Here is an 18,552-nt window from a genome sequence, read left to right as displayed (position 1 = left end):
AAGGAAGTGATTGGTTTCACGTCAGTACTGACAGAGGCAAGGTGTAGGGCAATAGTAACCTAGTAAAGCGAGATAACTGCTTCAGGTTTGAGTACGTCTGAAAACCCCAAAAAGCTCCCACAAATGTTTAAAAAAATTGAGTCTACTGCTTCAGAATCCCTGGAGATTCAACAATTTTTCAAATGCATCTAGCACCTGGGTAGTGGAAGGATGGGGATAGTGCGAGATCACCAGTGCATATGTTTGGTAATATCTCAGAATTCCTCATGGGGCAACATAAGTTATGCACTTAAGCTTTAATACTGAATCTTGTAATAATTCATGTCAAATGCCTTTTGCGGCTGCTACCGTATATTGAGCTCTGTCAATGCTAGCCATGGACAATTTTTCCTCAGTATTCCAATCTATCGCAACAGCAACAAAGTGATCAGCACATGTCTCAGCAGTGGTGCTGCTCCTTTGTTTTAAAGGCTGAACTTTCTAGTTTTTATCAGTAAGGTGTACTATGACTCCACTGTAAAGCCCAGTGTTCTCCTTTAAGAGCAGTGACCTGTGTGCACTTATTTGTCTTCATCTTCTTCATATAATGTGCATATTTGTGACACACTGGTTGCTACTACTGTGGGTAAAGTGTAGGATGTTTTCCCTTCATCAAAGATCGTCGGTCAGCCACAAGCTTTTTCATAAGCTCTTTCATGGACGTGGAATGTAAACATTCACACATTCAATTCAATTCAATTCAATTCAATTCAATTCAATTCAATTCAATTCAATTCAATTCAATTCAATTCAATTCAATTCAATTCAATTCAATACCGCTGCACCATTAATAATCCTGTTTGTCCTCTCTTTTATGTGTCTCCATGCAGCCAAAGCTCCTGAGGCCGACTCTGTTGCTGGGAGAGGAGCTGGTGATGGATGGCATGCGGGTCCATCTGATTCCAGACGGTCGTGAGGAGGCCACAGGGCTTATGGGAGGTCCGCCACTGCTCCCCGCAGAGGGCGCCATCTTCCTCACTACCTATCGACTCATCTTCAAGGGCACGCCTACAGACCCACTAGGTGAGACATGACGTACACAATAGAGGTTTACTGATTTGTTTTTTTAAAATGCCAGTAGAATAAAGATAGTAGCCAGTTAATCAGCAGAAAGCCCCACTCCTAAGGATGACTCATCATAAATGAATAAATGTCCCTGACAATATTTTATACATAGAAAATTGACTGTAACACTATTCACATTACATAAGGTGGGTTTCTAAATAGTAGTGCATCTATCACTAAGAGGTGGGAGAAAGCATTTGATGAGTAGACTGCATGTGTGTTTGCAGAAGTGATGGAATTTACAAGGTTCCTTGAATGCATCTCATAACTACTACTCCAAGCTCAACACACTGTGGAACCTGTGTTACTCACACACCGTGTTATGACAAGTTATGTCTGGTGTCAGTCAAGCAGTGTTTGAGTTGGAATGCCATTCATCATCAGTGGTCATAGCCAGGCTCCGCTTATATTCATAGGTTGTAAAATGTCCTATCAGAGCTGATTTATCGATTAAAACAATTAATCGGTCGACCTCTAATACTCTAATACATTATTTTTACAGACACTTGTCAGATCTGTAAATCCTCTAAACCCAGCTCTTTATCTGTGTCATTTGTCCTCAGTGGGTGAGCAGGTGATCACTCGCTCATTCCCAATAGCCTCTCTGACCAAGGAGAAGAGGATCTCAGTCAATTTATCCATTGACCAGTTTGTCCAGGAGGGGCTGCAGTTACGCTCCTGCACCTTCCAGGTAAAATTCAAAACCGCCTCCTTTTCCTCTTCCTTTTCATGCTCTTCATTTCTCTAACCTCACTCTTCTCTGTGTGTGTGCAACTGCAGCTCATGAAGATTGCGTTTGATGAGGAGGTTGCATCAGACCTGGCAGAGGTTTTCAGGAAGCACTTACACAAGCTGCGGTATCCTCAGCACGTCCAGGGCACCTTTGCCTTCACTGTGGGTCAGAGTGGAAAAATGGTGGTGGAGCACAAGACCAAGGACAAGAACCAGTCGCTTAAGTAAGAAAACTGTGAATTACTTTGTCACTATTGTCATTTTCTGATGATGTCAACATCTAGTTGTATTTAATCAGCTTTACTGTCAAAGGGCATGACCGTTTGTTACATTACTCTTTACATCCATCATGTAGGTAAAGCACAGAGCAGACATTCCCAGCAGGTGATCCTTCACATCCATAACATCAGCTATATTTACAGCTGTTAACTGTTTTAGGTTCATATTTCCAATCGATCAAAGTCACCAAATGGTCACCTCTTCCTTCTGATTTTGTATTATATTGTCTGTAGAGTTTATCACGCTTTTCTTCTAATTCTGGGAAGGAAACTGAAAGAAGTATTGTTTTTTTTTTAAGTTTAAAAATATCAGTTAAAGCCAATTAACTTCAGGAAGAAAACATTTAGAGATTTGCAGTTATAGTAAATCACCCATAAAAGCAACCAGCGTACATTTAAAGTCTCACTTCTATCTATTGTAAGGTCAAAAGTCCGGCCATGTTGTGCTCTGTTCATGAATATGATGTCCTCCTGAGAAAATGCTCTTCCCTTTTTTCCCCCACCACCATTTAGATCAGATAGAACTTCACTGTCATCTTTCAGTAATAACATTTACCAACAAATGTTTGTCCTAAATTTATTTGTAGATCTCTTCAGGCAGATTGAGAATGTGATATAATTTGCCATCACTGGTTGTAGACTAATACAGTTTTAGTTTCCTCTCGGTGTCCTTATTCATTTTGTTTCCTCTTCATTCAAAGTCTTAGCAACCGACTCTCTATACCCAACCAACCCTCTGACCACACACTCCTCTTTCTTTTCCGGAGAATGGACGGAGCATGAGAGAGGCCTTTGAATAATTCATCAGTGGAAAATGTGGCAGCTGCTTTATCAGTCTTGTTTTTGTGAGTGGGTTGGCTAATGAAAAAAACCTTCCATTCAAACACATTTCTTCCAAATCTGGCCCTGTGGCATGCCGAAGCAGTAGCACACCAGCTCATTGTCAGTTGGAGTTTTAGATGGCTTCAAATCTAAATACACTTTTGTCTGTGAGAAGACTCAGCAGGAAGTGGATGTCCAGCAGCTTCCAGTGATATACACACAGTCAAAATGTTCAAATTCTCCGTCCTCCCTCCCCGTTTTCAGGACACTTTCCAAGAACCTGGTGAAGACTGCCAAAAGGACCATAGGTCGGCAGTATGTGACCAGGAAGAAGTATTCTCCACCCACATGGGAGAACAGGAGCAGTTTTCAGTCAGAGTTGGATGAGGATGAAATCTCAGGTAATCAATCCCTGCTCAAATATCTCCGTGGTGGTGTGACACACAGCAAAGCAATTCAACTGTCTCCATTCAACTCCAATTCCTCCTTCATCCATTTCAACTCAACAGTGTTAAATACAGTTAAAATCTTTTCAAGCCTAACATGTCAGCTGACACAAGCAACTACTCCAGTCACTTCAGCCATTATTGGGGCTTCCATAAGCCTCATTCACACTTAAAATCTGCTTAAAAAAAGGCACTTGACAGTAATATTTCCACCCTGTGGAGGTTTTTTTCATCTGCACTGTCCTAAGTTGAAAAAGGTAAGCTTCTTTAAATTAGAGTGTTAACCTGGGTCTTGGCCTAGGGATGGGCATGAGTATTCAATTATTTTCTTGATTATAAAAGGTCAATCAGTGACTGTGACTATTCATAATATATTAAAAAGATACAGAACAAATGTTGTAAATGATTGCTTTTATAAATTAAATCTTTAATCATTTAGTTAGTGGCCTTGAATTGTGTTGGATGAAATTTACAGGATCTCTAAGCTCAACACACAATATATTACACAGAAGTGATGAAATTTACCAGGATCTCGTTAGCTGCTCTCATTAGCTAAACACACTGTGAAACCTGCATTATTTTTACTAGCTCTCATGGGCTGAATTTTAGAATATTCAAATATTCAACATATAATACCACACAATAATAGTATATATGCTAGAAATGCCCAGCCCTGGTCTTGCTTCAGTGGTACCTTGCCAGACTAAAACGCAGCTATAGAGTTTTCAGACTAAAATGGAGCCCTTACAGTTTTAACATGTCTGAAAACTACCAAACAGGTTCTCTTTTATGAATGAGGACCATGCAGTGAGCTCTCCTGTGTCTCCACAGTGTCAGAGGAGGTGGACCAGCAGAGCTCCCTCACCCTCTCCTCCACCATCCGCTCATCCGACAGACAAACCATGAGCAACGTGGTGGAGCGCGCATGCTGTCGTGACTACCAGCGCCTGGGTCTGGGCACGCTCAGTAATAGCCTGACGCGTTCCAAGAACGAGCCCTTCAGGATTTCCACCGTCAACCGCATGTACACTGTCTGCAGGAGGTGAGAGACCTACAGGAGTCCCAGAGAGATGAGGTGTGGGATGTAGATGGATAGTGGCTCCTCAGGGTTTAACACACTGTTTTCTGTGTACATGTGTGCGCTTCACAGTTACCCTGGCCTACTGATAGTGCCTCAGAGCATCCCAGACACAACCATCCAGAGAATCAGTCGGTGCTACCGACAGAATCGCTTCCCAGTGGTTTGCTGGAGGAATTCAAGAACCAAGGCCGTCCTCCTGCGCTCCGCAGGCCTCCACGCCAAGGGTGTCGTAGGCTTCTTCAAGTCCCCCAACGCCCCCACTGCAGGTAGAAAAAAACAGCATCTTAATTATTGTTTATACAATATAACATAATAAAACTGTGCTAGCATGTTCTTTCATGATTGATTTGCAAAGGCTTTAAAAGTGATAGTTCAGGTTTTTTGTGGTTGTTTGTTCAGGTTAAGTGTGGACAGCCAGTGCTTACTGAACTGAGATGCAGACGTTTCCTGCCACTTTAGCCTTTTTAATAAACAATCTACTCTTCTGCACCAAAATCCATAGAAAAAAAAATCACTGGTTTTAGCTCACAGGGACACGGAAGCTGCCGGTCTATGAATGCCTTTTTTGGTAAGTTTGCGTCCCTTAGCTAAATCTAAGTGATGGATTGCAAATAAAAGAATCTCAAAACAAAAAAACAACTTACTGATGAAGGCAGCTTTGGATCAACAACTCCTGTGTGTTTACAGCTTTTTTTACTGAAATAAAGAACTCGATTGTATTGTAGATTTAAGCAGGCAAAGATTTTATAAGGTGTTAAGTTTTATTTTCAAGAAGGGCTGGGTCTTGGCGCTGGGGACATGTACTGCAAAGTCAGCATTAGCCATGTGTGACACAGACTCACTTCAAACTGACTTGAACTATCACTCTAAGGCACATGCTCTTGTTTAAAGTACGGAGGAAGAGTGTAAATGTACCTGCTACTAAATAAACCTACTGTGTGTTGATGTGTTTCTGTCTGCAGTGCCCTCACAGGCAGAGTCCACCAGTCTGGAGCAGGAGAAATACATGCAGGCCATCATCAGCTCCATGCCGTCATACAGTGAGAGCAGTGGCAGGAACACACTCAGCGGCTTCACCTCCACACACATGAACACTTCTGGTGGGTGCATTAACACACTGACCTCGTTCACTTGTTCCAAAATCCCAGGGTTCACTTGAAGTGACAGAGCTTGTTGCTTTCTCGTTGTTCACGCAGACTCATCAGATAAGCTGAGGCAGCCAAAGATTGGTGCTCTGATGAAACAGGTGATGGGCACCAAGGAGGATGTTCCTGGAACCTTCAGCAGAGGAGGTGAGGCATTATTTAAAACCTACGTGCTGCTCCTGTGGCATAATCTAGTTCATCACAGTCCTGGTTTCAAAACAAAATGTGTGTGTGTGTGTGTGTTTGTGTTCGTGTGTGTGTGAAACCATCCTCCATTGTGTGGCGTTGTTGGTTAACGGGCCATCTTTGTCATTTGACCTCAGCTCTGGGTCAAAGGGCGAAAGTCATCTCCCTCTCTCAGCCCAAAGTGTCTGGCAAGGCCAGGAATCCTCCCAGAGGTACAGTAGGCCACGCCCCCTACCCCCACGCTTTTTCCTACTCTCCTGTCTAACCAATCAGATCTCTAACTGTAGCATCAGTGTGTCTGGGGTGATCCATGTGAGTGTGCTGTCTACTGCAGACTAATAGTCTGTTTGATGTTAGTGTCTATCACAGAGCTCAGCTGCTGTTTGTTTGTTTGTTTGTTTGTTTGTTTGTTTGAGTGAGTGAGTGAGTGAGTGAGTGAGTGAGTGAGTGAGTGAGTGAGTGAGTGAGTGAGTGAGTGAGTGAGTGAGTGAGTGAGTGAGTGAGTGAGTGAGTGAGTGAGTGAGTGAGCATGTTACTGCAGCTCTGCTGTCTGACGTCTGTTTGTTGTTCCCTGTTTGATTCATGTGAAACAGTCAGAGTGACATCATCATGTAGCTGTCGCTCAGCTTAGGTGTAGCAGACTGGACTGGGTGGTCGTCGATCATCTCTGCCTGTGTTTAGCAGCATGGCTGTTTGTAGACGTGGATGTTCTTTCTACACATCAGTGTGTGTTAAATTCTGAACACTTTGGAATGATTCTTTAAAGGCTGTTTAGCATGGGTGACACTTCCACACTGGTTCCCTTGTGTTGAGTTTAAATGAAACAGCTACTTTATCCATGTGTGTGTATGAATTTCAGGGAAATGGGGCAGTATCCGAGGCACCGGGCGTCTAAGTGCATACAACCCAGATGTGGGGACGCGTCTGGCTGCAAAAGAGTCTCCTCAGGCTAATGGAGGCCCCAGTGAGGCGTTGTTCCTCCGCCAGCAGAAGGCCTACCTCTACATCATCGGAGACAAGGCCCAGCTCAAGGTGATCAGGGACACATGCAGTGATACGGTTTGGGTGGTACAGTGCAGTACTGTTTGGAATGGTAAAGCTCTGGGTCAGGCTTCTGTTTCAACTGAGAACAGTACCTTTACTTGTCAGGTGGGGTGTGGGCTGGGCCCGATGGCTGCATCAGCAAGATACATAGCTTGATGTTATACCAGTTCAATGAAAATGGACAAAGACATCAAATGCAACACAATGGAGGACATCCAGCAGCTTTTTTTTTTTCCTGCTCGGTTTGTGGCTTTTGTGTCTCAACAAGACGTCAAGCTTTGTACAAGTATAGACTGCGGGCGTTGAAGAAACACCGCTTACAAGGGAGTGACGTTTTTCTGTCGCCCAAACAGCAGCAACAGACTGTCTTGTCTAGCACCACCCTGACTGTACCATACCATTTTACTGTGGTACCCCAAGGGAAGGGTGCCAAAGAATTAAATGGTAGGGTTTGGTCATTTTGGTACTATTCTTAATGAAAATGCAAAAAGTAGGTACTTTACTGTACTGTACTAAACCAAACCAAACTTAAAGCGATAGTTTAGGTCGTTTTAGTGGGCAGTCATTGTTCAGATGTAAGACATTAGTAGTTCGGAATGTGAACTGTCAAATCTGATCTGTATGATGAATTGCATTTGAACTATGTGGTTGGTATTCTGAACGTAGTTTCTGACTTTTATTTTGTTCAGGGAGGGAAACAGGACTCGTTCCAGCAGTGGGAGGTGGTTCCCATCGAGGTGTGTGATGTGCGGCAGGTGAAGAACAGCTTTAAAAAGCTGATGAAGGCCTGCGTGCCAAGCTGCCAACCCACTGACGCCAGCATGACCTACCTACGATTCCTGGAGGACTCCGAGTGGATGTCTCTGGTCAGTGCTCACTGGTTTTCCATCTGTGTTTGTGTGTTAGTGATATGGCTTATAAATGATGTCTTGATATGTTTAGCTTTCTTTACTACTAGATATATACTATAGAATTAGTGATGTTTGCACACACATCATTTAGTGATAGTGAATCTGACCCATCCTTACACACCAGTATTGAACACACACAGCAGTGGGCAGCACTTATATGCACCCAGGGAGCATTGGGGGATATAATGATATATTACATGTGTAGGATACAAGTTTATTACAGCACAAATTTGATTTTAGGATTAGGGCGAGGTATTAAAATTAAAGTTAAATTAAGGTTTAGATTTAGGCATTTAGGGTCTAGGGACTGCATTGTGCTATACAAGAATGCTGTACAAGAGTTGTGTTTGTATAGACTGTTTCAACTCATTGTATGATCCTTGTGTGTTATTTGTTCTGACTGTGTTTGTGTGTGTGTAGCTGCACAGGGTGCTGCAGGTATCAGTCCTGGTGGTGGAGCTCCTGGACACGGGCTCATCAGTCATGGTCAGCCTGGAGGACGGCTGGGACGTCACCACACAGGTTCTAACTGAAACACTGAATATAGCCTTAAAGTGTAACGTGAATGGGGCTTGCCGTGACATCATACCGTGTGTCTGTGTGCAGGTGGTGTCCCTGGTGCAGCTGCTGTCTGATCCCTACTACAGAACCTTCGACGGTTTCCGGCTGCTGGTGGAGAAGGAGTGGCTGTCGTTTGGCCACAGGTTCAGCCACAGAGGAGCTCAGACTCTGGGCAGCCAGAGCAGCGGCTTCACGCCGGTCTTCCTGCAGTTCCTTGACTGTGTGCACCAGGTGGGTCTGCTCTGACACACAGAACTGTTGTACTCGGCACAAGTCGGCAAAATTGCACAGACTGACTAAAATCTACATAAACAGACGCTGTTTTTCAGACAAGACTTTTGAGATGTTTCAGACAGTAATGGCTCATTTGTTTTTGTTTGCTTTTTTTTAAATAATTGTCAGTGACCAATCGTTTTCTAATAAACTTCTTTTACTTTTTTATAAGTTGACACATTTTTGAAATGTGATAAATGCTCAATTTTTTTTCACTCAAACGGTTCAGTTTCATCCTATTTAATTTAAATGTAATTTATTTAAAATACTGAAGTGCAATGCAGTGCAGACACAAAATGCAGATAGGAGAGACAAACCATAGGTGCTGTTCACTAGATGTTTATTTAAGCAATTTATGTTACTGCGGAACGGCTGAAACAGAACAAATGAACACCTGAATTCCATTTACATTCTGTTCTGGACAACTTGACACTTTGTCCAGAACAAAATGTAAAATGAATTCCCCTCTCTTTCCTCTTTACATATAATAAATAATATTACTCTGCCTGTGTGTTTACCTGTAGGACTGATTATGTTTCCTGAAGTGCTAATGCGTGACGCAGGTCGTGTCGTTCTTATCACTTGCAGGATGTGTGGTTTCAGTTTACTTTAGTGGCCACAGAGTTTGTGACCCATGTGACTCCTCTGCTGTCTGACACACCAGAGCTTTTGTTACAGATGACACAGTTGTTGTGGTTTCCTCTGCCTGTTTCCTCTGCGTTGTATGAAAATAGCACAGACTTATTAAAGCTGAACCTATTTCTCAAATGCTGCCACTGCTCAGCAGCAGTAGTAGAGAGCTATGAGCTCATGGCAGCTTTCCGAGATGGGAGCTCATAGAATCAGCTCAATGCAATGTATGTTGCTCCTCATAGAAGAACCATTGCCATAATGGCACGTTGATGCTGAACCCTCTCCTGGGTCATTCATTCATGCATCATTGACATCAGCCTCAGCATGGATTGTTTTCATTCATCAGTTCAGATCAAATATCACTTTGTAGCTGTAATCCTCATCTGTGTTTCTGTGTTCCTCCACCTTTAGATTCACCTCCAGTTCCCCATGGAGTTTGAGTTCAGTCAGTACTACTTGAAGTTCTTGGCCTACCACTACGTGTCCAACCGCTTCCGCACCTTCCTGCTTGACTCCGACTATGAACGCATCGAGCTGGGTAAGAACATTTCTCCACGGTTGTCTGGTAACACTGCTTCACCTCTAGAAACACAGTCACACTTACAGTTGTTTTGTTTTGATAAGCCCTCTATGTACGTGTTTGTGTGTGTGTTGGTGTAGGAGTCCTTTATGAGGAGAAAGGTGAGAGGAGAAGCCCTCAGGTGTGTAAATCTGTGTGGGATTACATCGACAGACTCAACAAGAAAACACCCATCTTCTACAACTACATGTTCTCTCCTGAGGATGAAGAGGTGAGGCCCTGAAACTAACTCTCCCTAAACCCTATGACTAAACATGACTTCAGACTACAGACTTTTTTTAAATGCTGGCTTTTTTTCTAACCAGGCTGCATCCACACACATATAGTCGTGTAAGTGAAACTTATAAAAAATCAACCTCAGTCCAGAAAATAAAAGCCGCTATAGAGATGAGCAACATTTTGATGTGAAAAGTCTTGTTGACTGGACACATTTAAGTTTAATAATTCTTTTCAAATTTAATAGGTCTTAGATGAATAAAATGAAACATGTCTAAAATGTTCTCACCCTAAAATTCTAATCCAACTTGTTAATCAGAGGCAGCTTTTCTGTCTCACTCTTTTTGTTTTGCTTTCAGATCTTTTTTTAATATTTGTGCTCTGAGCTCCGTTAAGAAAATGTTTTGGTTTTCTTTTTGGTGTTTTATGGCATTCGGCATTGTGATGTTACATTCCTGCCTTTTTCTGGCTTCGTCCTTAAAGCGTAACTCTGCCCTATGCCTGATTTTGAAAAATGTGACACAAGCATTGACAAAACAATTTTATCACAATATGTAAAATTTCACTCTAAATTGTAAATATTTGCGCCTGGATCGGTATATAACATTACTAGATATGCATATTATTTACACCTGAAAAAAGTGTTTTCACATCTAAAACAAAGCAGACTCACAGTAACCGTGTCCTGCAGGTGCTGCGGCCGTACACCTTCATCTCTAACCTAAAGGTGTGGGACTTCTACGTGGAGGAGAGACTGTCGGAGGGGCCGTCCTACGACTGGGAGGCGAGAGGTCATGAGCGCGTGGCAGAGGATACACCGGATAAACCTGACAGCAGTGGGCCTAAGTCGCAGCGGCGAGTCGTCTGGCCGTGTTACGACAACCTGAGCAAGGTGGTGCCAGACGCCATCACCAAGCTGCTGCAGGATATGCAGAGTCTGGAGGCGGAGCTTGGTCAGACGCCAGAGAAGTGGAAGGATACATGGGATAAAATGAAAACCACACAGAGAACTGAGACCAAACTGGAGAGCAAGGTGACATAGTGGTTTCATTTCATGTATTATTGTTAGGGCTGTCAAAATTAATGTTATAATAATAAAAAGTTTATGCAAATTCTTTTTAATGACAATCCTTTTTGTGACACGTGATTAATGCTTTACTTTAAACAATGCTTTAATCAAAACAAACAGTGTGTCTTCAAACACACAGAAAACTGTCAGTGCTCCAGCCAAACCTACATAACAGACTATATATTCATTACATGTTTAATGGGACAAACTTCACTCAAAAGAAAACAACACAAAATCAAACTCCAGTGCATGAGATCTAGTGAGAGTAATGCAGGGTCCACAGCATGTTGAGCTTAGAGGAGCAGCAACAAGATGCATTTACTGACCCTCAGAAATGTCATCACTTCTGCAGGGTCCGGAGCAAGTTGAGTTTAAGTTTCCCACATAGGAATTAGGGGTGGCACGGTACCCCTTTTTTGTGTCCAATATCACAAACTCCTCCGGTATCAGTCATATACAGTCATTTTCGACCTTTTCAACGATGAAGCTGTTAACAACACATTTTTTTCCAGCCATTTCAAGACATAATTCTCCAATTGTGTAACAAATAGTGTTTTCTCAGAAAGAAGAAATAAACGGGCCACAACATGACTCGGCTAAAATGTTGTTGCTGATTTTTATTTACATTTTTACAGACTGATGTAGGATTTTTGATTGTATCGTATTTTACATTTTTATTAGTACAATATCCAAAAAAAAGAAAGAAATGTGTGATTAATGTTTGATTAGTCACAAGTGTTGCATACATTGTTAATGTAACAATGTTGTAGTCCTTCAAGGAAAAGCTTGCCAATCGGTCAAGGTCATAGTCATGGTCAGACATGTTTTGCCTCTTTAACATTACATTTCTTTGAAATCTACATACCCATGTTTTCTGAGTCTTGTTGGTCAGTGGAGCCACTGACAAAAAACAAAGGTCTCTCACTGCTGTAATGACGTTCTGTCAAGTCACTCGTGCCTATTTCTCCTTCCTCCACAGCCGTCGTTCTCCAGCTCCCTGCTGATGTCGTCCAACCTGAGCCACCAGCGGCGTTCTCAGGGCGTCTACCTGCAGGAGAGTGGTGTGGGGTCCTCCATCAACCTGGGTCTGGACTGTGAGGCCAGTGCCACCTCCACACCAGTTCCTGGTCGTCCAAGCACCAGCACCCTCTACAGCCAGTTTCAGAGCACGGAGAGTGAGAACAGGTCTGTGGCTGCAGATGACTGAGAGGACATGTGAAAGCTGAGACAGATCTGTAGTTCTCTGCTGACATTAATCAAATCCCTAATCCTCCCGTTTATATTTTTTTTCCTCACTAGGAGTTTCGAAGGCATCCTGTACAAGAAAGGAGCGTTGTTGAAACCATGGAAACCACGGTGGTTTGTCCTGGACAAGACCAAACATCAGGTAAACAAATATGCAACAACTCCAGTATTCTCAGAGCTCAAGAAGAGCTTTGCAGGCGACAGTGATCTGTGTGTTCTTGTGTGTCTTAACAACGTGTCCCTGTCTGCAGCTGAGATACTACGAGAGCAGGCAGGATAAGGAGTGTAAAGGTGTGATCGAGCTGGCCGACGTGGAGTCCGTCACTCCAGGAACACCCACCATGGGAGCGCCGAAAAACATCGAAGAGAAAGCCTTCTTTGACGTGAGTCAGCTTGACCTGTGATCAAAGCCGCTAAGATTATAATCTGACTGAGAACGAGTCTGCACCTTACCAAAGAAATGTTATAATGCAGCAGTCGAGACTGAAGCAAAACCTCTAAAACTGTACTAACCCCTAATATTTACTATTTTATATATTTTATTGCAATATTTGACACTGGCTCAATGATGTAGGAGCACTACTTGAATGTAGAGTCACATTTTAGGTGGTGATGGCAGCTTTTATGAAGTGAGTTATACAAGATTTTAGCCTTTTCTGACTGGAAACGGAACAGTTTTCAGTGAGTTTTTTTCACCTAGTTAAATTCAAGTGAATGATTTCAGACATCAAAGTTACATGAGAACACATTTACACTTATTTTTTGGAGGCAACAGTTGTTCAACAACTCCTGAGTGCCCAGATGTAAAATCACTGGTTTTCTCTATGGACTTTGGTGCAGGAGGTAAGCAGCTGACAAAGTGGAACAAACTTCAGTTTCAGTGCCAGTTTCCAGGTTTGAAGCAGTAAACCTAGTCTTAAGATATTGAAGCTTTTATTAGGTGGGCCTATAGTGTCAGTGTTTCCTAGTGTAGCTGCTGGCAGTTTGTATTTGCACATTTGTGGAATTAATCTCTCCTTTTTTTTTATTTGTTTTTTTTTTTTAGCTGAAGACGACCAAACGAGTGTATAACTTCTGTGCGCAGGACAGTCTGAATGCACAGCTGTGGATGGACAGTGTTCAGAGCTGCTTGTCAGACGCCTAGATTAGAGGCTGGACTCTAAAATGGAGCCATGCAACCAGGAACGACTGAGCAACTGAGAGACAGATGATCCCGGTGAAACAGGAAAGGGCAAAAGGGGGGGGGGGGGCCTCTTTCATCACTTCAGCTCTGTTCTGTTTGCTAGTGTTGAACTAATAACCTTGCGTCACAACGTTTCAGTGTTTTTGTTATAAAAAAAATTAGAAAAAGGACCAAAAAAAAAAAAAAAGACACCCAGAAGAAGAACCACTCGCTGTTGTCTCAACAAAGTAGCTTCAGCCTCACACCCCTGACCGTCTGACCACTATGTTCGCTGGATGTGTGTGTATGCAAAGAAGCCATGCGTAATTTAAGCAGGTTTGTGTGAGGCGCCCTGCAGCTTGGAGCAGCATGAAGATGAATCCAGACCCTCCACCTTTAAACCACAACGTGTTCTCCTTCCTACTAACCACACTCACCCTTTAACAAACACACTCCAGGGGGAGGAATGACGGCCATGCGCGCGCGCACACACACACACACACACACACACACACAGAGAAAGCTGGTGTGACTCGTCTGGAGACGTGTCAGAAGGATTGACTGAAGGGTTGACGGACCAAAGTAACCCAGAGAAGCAAAACATGGTGGCAGAAAACCTTCTTTCCTCCAGTCCTCCGAGGTTTCTGCTCTCTGTCTCTCTCTCCTCACTGCCTCGTGTGGTCAGAAGCTGCAGTGAAGTGGACGGTGATGATGACGACGACGACGATGCTGCAGCTGCGAGGAGAAGAGGGCGACTCCTCCACGGATCATGAAGGATTTCCCTTTATTTTTTTTATTTTTATTTTTTTTTCCTTTCTAAATTTCCAAATTTGTACCAGACGGACGGACGTCGCTGCCGCGGTCACTGCCGCGGTCAGCAGACGATGAAGATATACTGTGAAAGCCATGAATCAGTCGTAGAGATCAAAACCAGTAGAGCCAGTCGGAGATTAGAATCATTCCGGTTTTGAGTGTGTGTCGGTGAGCGTTTTTCACTGAGAGTGTTTACAGAGTAGATCCACCCCCCCCCCCCCACGTGTTTTCATCAACCACTAACAGTCAGAGTTTTACACGCCGTGCAAAGAAAACTGACATGTTTGTTTTTGTAGTGATGTTCTTAAAACACACAAGAGATGTGGAAGGAAGGAAATTGGGAGGAACAAGATGATAATGTGGGATGTTCGGACACGTGCTGATGTGAACATTGCAGTATTTTATATTTTCAAACAAGGCTCATAATTGTGTCCAAAAGCTACATTTGCATTCAGTATCTTTTTGATGGAAGTTTTAATAACAAAACAACAACAGCTGCGTGACACTTCAAGAAACGGCATCATCGTTTGCAAAGATGTTCATTTCTGTACATCCAGACTAAGACGCAGCTGTTGCAGCTTTTAAAACCTTTAATGCTAAAAAAAAAAACCCAAACCAGAACAAACACTCTGTCATATCTGTCATAATATACAGATTTTTAACACCAAAACAAAACAATTTCAAAGGATTTCCCTCCGCAGCTTTAACAACAAGCAGTTGACTAGCTGCTCTCTGTTTATTTACATAAATAACAAATATTTGCATTGCATTAGAAACAAGTAGAGGTTGACATGTGACTGTAAGATGACACGCCTTTTATTTGTCTCCGGCATGTACAGCACAAGCTCACATGTAAACAAACAAACAGGCGGCAGTTGTGCTTTCATAGAAGCTGATGTCAGTGTTTGATCTGGGAAGCTTTGGGAGATTTACGGACAAAAAAAATTTTTTTTCCCTACAGCATGAAAGCAGCGAGTGCAGAGTCAAAGGTCCAGTGTGTAATATCTAATATCTAATATCACGCCGGACTGTGCGTGTCTCACGTTTTAAACCAAACTAAAGGTGCGTTCCATTTGGTCATTTTCCCCTTCACCTTGCATTTACAATTTAGCTCTCGACGTTATATTCCAAGATGGCTACCTCTCATACAAACACTGCCATCTTTACTGTCATTTGTACCTGTTTTTTAAGTTTTTCCCGACTTCCCAACAGGAACGCTACTCACTCCCAGTTTGACTTCCGATATAAATGGAACACACAATTACTATACAAACGAAAGAGAATGTCTCCGCCCACATAATATTGATACATAAGCTAATGAAGAAGGAAGACGAAATGTGTTTACATCTTTTTTGGTATATGAAGGATGAGTGAATGAGTGAGTGTTTGATTGCAATCTGCAGTCTCACCACTAGATGCCACTAATTCTTACACACTGGACCTTAAACATTACTCAGAGCCACTGGACACAAATATGGGAAGAACCAATTTAAAAAAAAAAAAATAAAATAAAATACTGTAATCTTCCTTTAATAACGCGGGAACAGAGAGTGGAGTGTCAGTCAGGAACGCGGCGCAGCATTGGTTCAATTTAGCACCCGTTAGCTGCAGTGCTGGAACTTTGTACATATAGAGGAGTTTACATCAGTTAGTTAGTAAACAAACAGTAGCTGAGCGACTTTAAACGTCAACTCTTTTTATTTGATTAAATATTTTTATATTTTGTCCTCCACAGACACACACACACACACAGCACTCAGCAGCCACAGTCCCTGCTCTGTAAAATATGGTTCTACTGCAGTTTTGTTGAACATAAAATTTGAAATTGTAGATTTTTTTTTTCTTCTTCTTTTTGCGTGTCTAATAACTCCTTTGTATATACTACTCCAGATTTGTATGTAACGTTTATGGTAGTAATTTATTTAACTTGTCTCCTCAGTAAGAAAGTTCCTCAAGCACCACTTTATTTTTAAATTAGGAATTCAATGTGCCATTTGTTTATTTCTGTATTAATGTGACTAATGTTTGTTTGTTTTATGTTTCCCCCCCTCAATGTATTTTTTTCTTTTTTCTTTTTTTAAACACGGTTGTTTTTACTCGGTAGCAAAAGCGTAAACGCAGGAGTGGAGCTGGTGTGTTCAAGCCTCTGAGGTGCTTTCAAAGGCTTTTGGATTTTACTGTGTTGGTCACCCACAGTGTTGGGATCTGTGGATGTAAATTACAGTTGAATAAATGTGAACAGACAAAGTCTGCGACCTGATCTGCTGTTAGATTAAAGCTACGCTAGGTGGGATTTTATTGAACGCTAGTAATCAACAACAACGCAGGAAGGCGTCAAATGAGGCTTTGACCAATCACGGAGGAGTTCAGAGTGAGCAAGCTCTCCTAGTGGCTGCTCTGCAGTAGAGCTGTCACTTTTGATCCAAAATGAAGATATTAATTCAAATAAGTGGTCAAATCTAAAATTAGGACATTTAAACACCTGTTAGAGTTAAAACACTCCCACACTTCGTCACATGACTCATTTTGCTCACTTGTCATCAGCAACCAGAGTTCTGTAGTGTGTGATGTAATCATCATTCTTCACTTTAGGAAAAAGTGACAGCTCTACCCGGCAAACAGTTCCTTTACAGCAATCAGATAAATAAATAAAACACAATAAAAGTAATGAGTAATTAGGGAGGAAATGGTTAAATTCCTTCACTATATTGAGTAAATGTAAACATTTAGGATGATTTAATAACTATAATGGCTCCCTTCCTCATTATTCCATGTTTAAAGTGCCTGCATCATCTTCTTTTTGAAGTGCACTAATTTCCAAGAGTACCTGATGCATCTTTTTCTTTTGTTTAAAGGTCCAGTGTGTAACATTTAAAATGGTTTATTGGCAGATTAAATGTACTACTCATAATAATAATATAATTGTTTTAACTTAGGAATCTTAAGAATTTTGTTTTCATAGTCTAAGAATCAAACTTTTATATGTACTTCAGGTGAGGGTCTTGGTCCAAGCGGGCTGAATGGATTCCTGTTTTAAATTGGCAAGTGAGGGCCACCGTAGTTCCTGGATGCATGAGTGGATGAGTCCTCAGTTCCAATCTGCAGTCTCACCAGTAGATGTCACTAGCTCTTACATACTGGACCTTTAAATAAATGCACGTCTAACTTTCTTAAATACAGGAAGGTAGAAATTTCAGGGACAAATTACATTTTATTAAATCAACAATGACTGTTTTTGTCTCTGTGGACCTTTAGTCAAGAGACTTTTTCACACGTTTGAAATTTAGATTTTGACAGAGGCCAAAATGATGATTGTGGAATTAGTTCATTGTGATTGTGAGGAAAGAGCCGTGTGCGAGACATTCCTAGGACAGGTTTCAGCAGAGCGAGTGGTCGTCTTTCTGTTCTTCAGTGATCAGTTAGCTTGTTCTGTAAAATCTTGTTTACTCCGACGTCTCAATAAATTCTCGTAAGACAAGGAAACAGCAAATCCAAGTTCTCAGCTCAGTGAAAACTCACATTAAACCTGCTTCTGTCAATAATGAGCCACGTTTTTGTTTTGTTTGTCCTAACAAGATAAAAGGAATTACTCAAATAGAGCTGAAACTATTATTAATCAATCACTAATCAACTATTTTGATAATTGATTCATTGTTTTTTTTTTGTTTTTTTTTAAATAATTAAAATTAAAATAAACTCCATGAGTTTATAGCTCCTTAAATATGAATATTTTCTAGTGTCTTTGCTCCATATAACAAAGAAAAAATAAAAACCTTGTGGACAAAAAGATTTTGTAGACACAAATTCAACAATTTAAACATAGTTTCTGAGCTATAATGGTTTATAACTAACGGAGCTGTGTAGCATCTCAATTATCTTCATTGTTTGGTTCCTCGGCTTCTATAAACAATCATTAAAAAATAATGTTAGAAAGACACAGAAAGAAGAAACAAAACATCTATATCAATTTGTCTCCGGCCGTCAGCCAGTGTGTATTTAAACTGAATGTGTGTCTTTGTTCACTTTCCTAAACTAATGTTGACCTGAGCAGCAGCAGCAGTCAGAATCCAGCTCATCTTTTCCTTCCCATCTCCATGGTAACCACCCTACAACACCCAACAGCTACATCAATCACAGCAATATGACATAAGATTATTTTATTAGAAATGACATTCTGAGCCGCGTTATGTTGTCAGTCATGTTCGTATAGTTTTTAGAATCCAAATAAAAACCGTGGGTTTAAATGTCCAC

General features: G+C 41.6%; 1 protein-coding gene across 5 annotated transcripts in view; it reads left to right on the top strand.

Moving 5' to 3' along the window:
• The window catches only part of sbf1 (SET binding factor 1), a 69,082-nt gene extending 51,236 nt beyond the window's left edge, over positions 1-17,846 (top strand). For 4 of the 5 annotated variants that reach the window (XM_058623751.1, XM_058623750.1, XM_058623748.1 and 1 more), the window contains 20 exons: positions 870-1,062; positions 1,668-1,795; positions 1,885-2,060; positions 3,201-3,337; positions 4,214-4,424; positions 4,533-4,729; positions 5,426-5,563; positions 5,660-5,755; positions 5,932-6,006; positions 6,654-6,826; positions 7,528-7,704; positions 8,170-8,271; positions 8,356-8,541; positions 9,628-9,754; positions 9,877-10,007; positions 10,704-11,045; positions 12,061-12,266; positions 12,381-12,468; positions 12,578-12,709; positions 13,372-17,846. In XM_058623751.1, the coding sequence (XP_058479734.1) occupies positions 870-1,062; positions 1,668-1,795; positions 1,885-2,060; positions 3,201-3,337; positions 4,214-4,424; positions 4,533-4,729; positions 5,426-5,563; positions 5,660-5,755; positions 5,932-6,006; positions 6,654-6,826; positions 7,528-7,704; positions 8,170-8,271; positions 8,356-8,541; positions 9,628-9,754; positions 9,877-10,007; positions 10,704-11,045; positions 12,061-12,266; positions 12,381-12,468; positions 12,578-12,709; positions 13,372-13,470 (3,114 nt within the window). In that variant the 3' untranslated portion in view covers positions 13,471-17,846. The remainder of the gene's footprint in view (positions 1-869; positions 1,063-1,667; positions 1,796-1,884; positions 2,061-3,200; positions 3,338-4,213; positions 4,425-4,532; positions 4,730-5,425; positions 5,564-5,659; positions 5,756-5,931; positions 6,007-6,653; positions 6,827-7,527; positions 7,705-8,169; positions 8,272-8,355; positions 8,542-9,627; positions 9,755-9,876; positions 10,008-10,703; positions 11,046-12,060; positions 12,267-12,380; positions 12,469-12,577; positions 12,710-13,371) is intronic. The other variant, XM_058623749.1, reaches the window with a different exon arrangement.
• The last annotated feature ends 706 nt before the right edge of the window (positions 17,847-18,552 follow it).

This window comes from Solea solea, chromosome 3, assembly GCF_958295425.1.
Source record: "Solea solea chromosome 3, fSolSol10.1, whole genome shotgun sequence".
NCBI classification, from domain to species: domain Eukaryota; kingdom Metazoa; phylum Chordata; class Actinopteri; order Pleuronectiformes; family Soleidae; genus Solea; species Solea solea.
Note: the sequence above shows the minus strand (reverse complement) of the source record. Positions and strands in the feature narration are given on the sequence as shown.